Below are 3,396 nucleotides of genomic sequence, written 5' to 3'. Positions count from 1 at the left end.
ATATATATATATATATATATATATATATATATATATATATTTTAGTGGATTGGAGTGGAGTGGAGGAAAAACAGATTCATATTAACGTTAATGCCTTCTTAGTCATCCTTAGAAACTAGAACATTTCTGCAAAAGCAAAAATAAAGAAAACCATTTTTTTCATTTAAAAAATGGTTTCATACAGAATTCCTCAAGATTCTTGGCACACAAAAATGAAAAAGGCTTGTTCGCCATCCTGCGGCATGAAATAAAAACAGCAAGCACTGGGAGACTCTGGGCATATGCAGTGCACCAACATGTTGTCTAAAGTGAATGGTTTATATCACACGGGAGAGCACTGCATGATACCTTTGACCTGGGGTGACTCCCAGCCATTGATATCTACTCTGAATCCATTTTCAACAAAAAACCTCAGCCACTGTTTGACTGAACCCCATTCAAACACCTTTTTTTTCTTTTAGCCCTTTGTCAGTTTTATTTATAGGGAAATTGACAAATAAGAGAGGAAATGATTAGGGCAGACTGAAATGTTGCAGGCTGAACTCAGACAAGTCGGCCATACAAGTGTTGCATCACCGATGCTAAGTGCTACTTTATTTAGTTTTTCAGAAACCAGAAAATATGGTGACACTTTTGAAAGATTCTCTCTCTCTGATTCTCTTTAGGATTAAAGAGAGGGGTGTGTTCCCAGATTAATCATTTCCCAGATGATGCTGATTATGACCAGGATGCTGCAGAGTACCTTTTACGTGAGTCAGGAGTGTTGATTTGTGCATGTTTTATGGACTATAACTGATTTTTGCATTATAAATATTGGGGTTTGTTTTATTTTTTCTTCTCAGGTGTAGTCAGGGCCTCCAGTATATTTCCTATCCTCAGTGCCATATTATTGCTGCTAGGTGGAGTGTGTGTGGCTTCTAGTCGGTTCTACAAGACCAAAAGACACATCATTTTGGGAGCAGGCATTTTGTTTGTAGTGGCAGGTAACATTTCTCGTTATGACACATGTAGGATCCTAATTTACAGTCATTTGTGATGGGGTGAATTCACTAAACTTTTTTTTTTTGGTGCTTTTGTGTGCCGTATTTCAGTACCTATCTAAAATCCAGCATATTAGTATTGTTATTGTTAACAAAAACTTTGATGATGAAAATGTTGCCATGGTTGAAATGAAAAAGTGCTAAAATTACTCAAACTAAATGAAATAAAAATAAATTAAAGCTAAATAAATCTAAAGCCAAAAAATGGCAATAGCACAACAAAATTACAACATTTTAAAATAAAACTAAAATGAATCTTTTCAGAACAATCACACATCATTTCTATGCAAACTAGGTTTATTATAGCGCATTATTCAATCAGTGCTGTTAGTCTGGTGTAATTAATATTTGGCTGGTATGGTTAGAGTTAGATTTATTAAACAGAATTTAGAACTATGGCATCAGCGGGTGCTTCATTCATTCTTAGTGAATTCACCCCAGAGTGTTTGAATCCTTGCTTTGTATTAAAAATAAAACTGTTGACCTAAACCAGGGGTAGACAAGTTCGGTCCTAGAGAGCCACAGTCCTGCAGAGTTCAGCTCCAACCCTAATCAAACACACCTGAACAAGCTAATCAATGTCTTCAGGATTACTAAGGCTATAGGCAGGTGAGTTTTATTTTTCAGGGTTGGAGCTGAACTCTGCAGGACTGCGGCTCTCTAGGACCAAACTTGCCTACCCCTGACCTAAACAAACAAACAAACAAACAAACATTTTTGTTTTGAACTGATCCAGGCCTGAGCAACATCATAGGTGTCATTGTATACATCTCGGCGGCGCTCAGTGACATCTCTCCCAAAAAGGATGAGGACAAGAAGTGGCACTACTCCTACGGGTGGTCCTTCTACTTCGGCGGCCTGTCGTTCATCCTGGCGGAAGTGGTAGGTGTGCTGGCCGTCAACATTTACATCGAGCGCAACAAAGAACTGCGCTGCCGTTCGCGCACTGACCTCTTTCGCAGCACGACCTCGGCTGTGTTACGCCTGCCGGGATATCGCTTCCGCCGGCGCTCCTCACGCTCCAGCTCACGCTCCACAGCGGAGCCGACCCGCTCCCGCGAGCAGTCCCCCACCTCCACCATCGCTCCCAAGAACTTCGGCCCGCCCCTGGCCGCCGGCCCACCACCCTTTTCAGTAGCCACGCTTCCCAATCCGCATACGCATTCCGGAGGAGGGATGGGGGATATATCCATGTACACGCTAGGCAGGGAAGGTAAGCCGCCCATGTATGGTACAGTCGACCGTGCCACACTCTACCAGATGCACAATTACTTTCCGACAAAGGAGGGCGGCGGAGGAGCGGTCATGACGGGAACGCTGCCTTCTCTGTCCAAGTCGAACCTGGCTGCATCGACCAACGCCACCCTCAATACCTCATCTTCCTCCGGCCCCCAGCAGCCGTCACTGTCCGCCGGCTCCTCCGCCACCATGGAGAGGGATCGAGGGCTGGGTACCTTGGATCGACTTGGTAAAGGAGACAGTTCAAACACTAACACTCTCAACAGGAGAACAACACCTGTGTAACGAAAAGCTGAAGGGGGAGGGAAGAGAGTGACGGGGAAAACAAGTGATTACATGAATTGGAAGTAAAGCGGGAAGGGGGGAAACGGGAGAAGGGAAAAAAAGCAAGAAAGGGCTGAGAAACAAAACAAGGTCCGCTTGCAAGATGACAAAGAAGTGAATAAGAAGGCAATACATCCTCTTTTTTCCTCATTTTTGAACATGGTGACTTGAGTAACAGAATTCCATCCGCACTTCTTATTGATTCATGTTGAAATACTTGATGTGTGTGATGGTGATCTTTCGGTTCTTCAAGCTCTTTCAATTCCAGTGCTTTATCATCAGGTTATGCCTGCACCTTATTTAGCATTCCAATAGAGTTGTTGTTTGTTTGTTTTTTTATTATGCTAATTGTCATTGCTGGGTTAACTTATACATTATTAATTTTTATCAAGGTATTTTGTTTTTGCACAGTTATCGATTTTAATTTATTTCCTTTCGATTGATGAACTCAAACTGGGATTTTTTTTCTTGCACATGTTGACACTATATTTCACGATGTCATTCAGTGTCAAGCATGTGTTAATTCTGCGGGAGTGGGACAACTATTATTATTATTATTATTATTATTATAAATTTTTTTTGGTTTTTACAAAGATTGTTAATATCTAGATCTGTGGAATTTTTCATTGTAACCGTAAGTGTACAAGTAGTTAAGTCTTCATATAAAAATATTTGATTTATTTATCATATTAACAGTCTTAATATTGTTATGATGGGATAATAATTATAATGAACTGCTTTAGAGACTGGAAGACAGAATACAGAAGTGAAAGGCATTCATTCCAGGGGAGCA

At 41.0% G+C, this 3,396-nt stretch overlaps 1 protein-coding gene across 1 annotated transcript in view; it reads left to right on the top strand.

The window, feature by feature from the left end:
- The window catches only part of LOC107599529 (voltage-dependent calcium channel gamma-4 subunit-like), an 18,899-nt gene extending 15,764 nt beyond the window's left edge, over nucleotides 1-3,135 (top strand). Inside the window, exons 4-6 of the mRNA XM_016291153.1 lie at nucleotides 666-749; nucleotides 843-983; nucleotides 1,777-3,135. Of these exons, the coding sequence (XP_016146639.1) occupies nucleotides 666-749; nucleotides 843-983; nucleotides 1,777-2,564 (1,013 nt within the window). The 3' untranslated portion in view covers nucleotides 2,565-3,135. The remainder of the gene's footprint in view (nucleotides 1-665; nucleotides 750-842; nucleotides 984-1,776) is intronic.
- The last annotated feature ends 261 nt before the right edge of the window (nucleotides 3,136-3,396 follow it).

This window comes from Sinocyclocheilus grahami, unplaced genomic scaffold (genome assembly GCF_001515645.1).
Source record: "Sinocyclocheilus grahami isolate Dianchi unplaced genomic scaffold, SAMN03320097.WGS_v1.1 scaffold268.1, whole genome shotgun sequence".
Classification (NCBI taxonomy): domain Eukaryota; kingdom Metazoa; phylum Chordata; class Actinopteri; order Cypriniformes; family Cyprinidae; genus Sinocyclocheilus; species Sinocyclocheilus grahami.
This window is presented reverse-complemented; position numbering and strand designations above follow the sequence as displayed.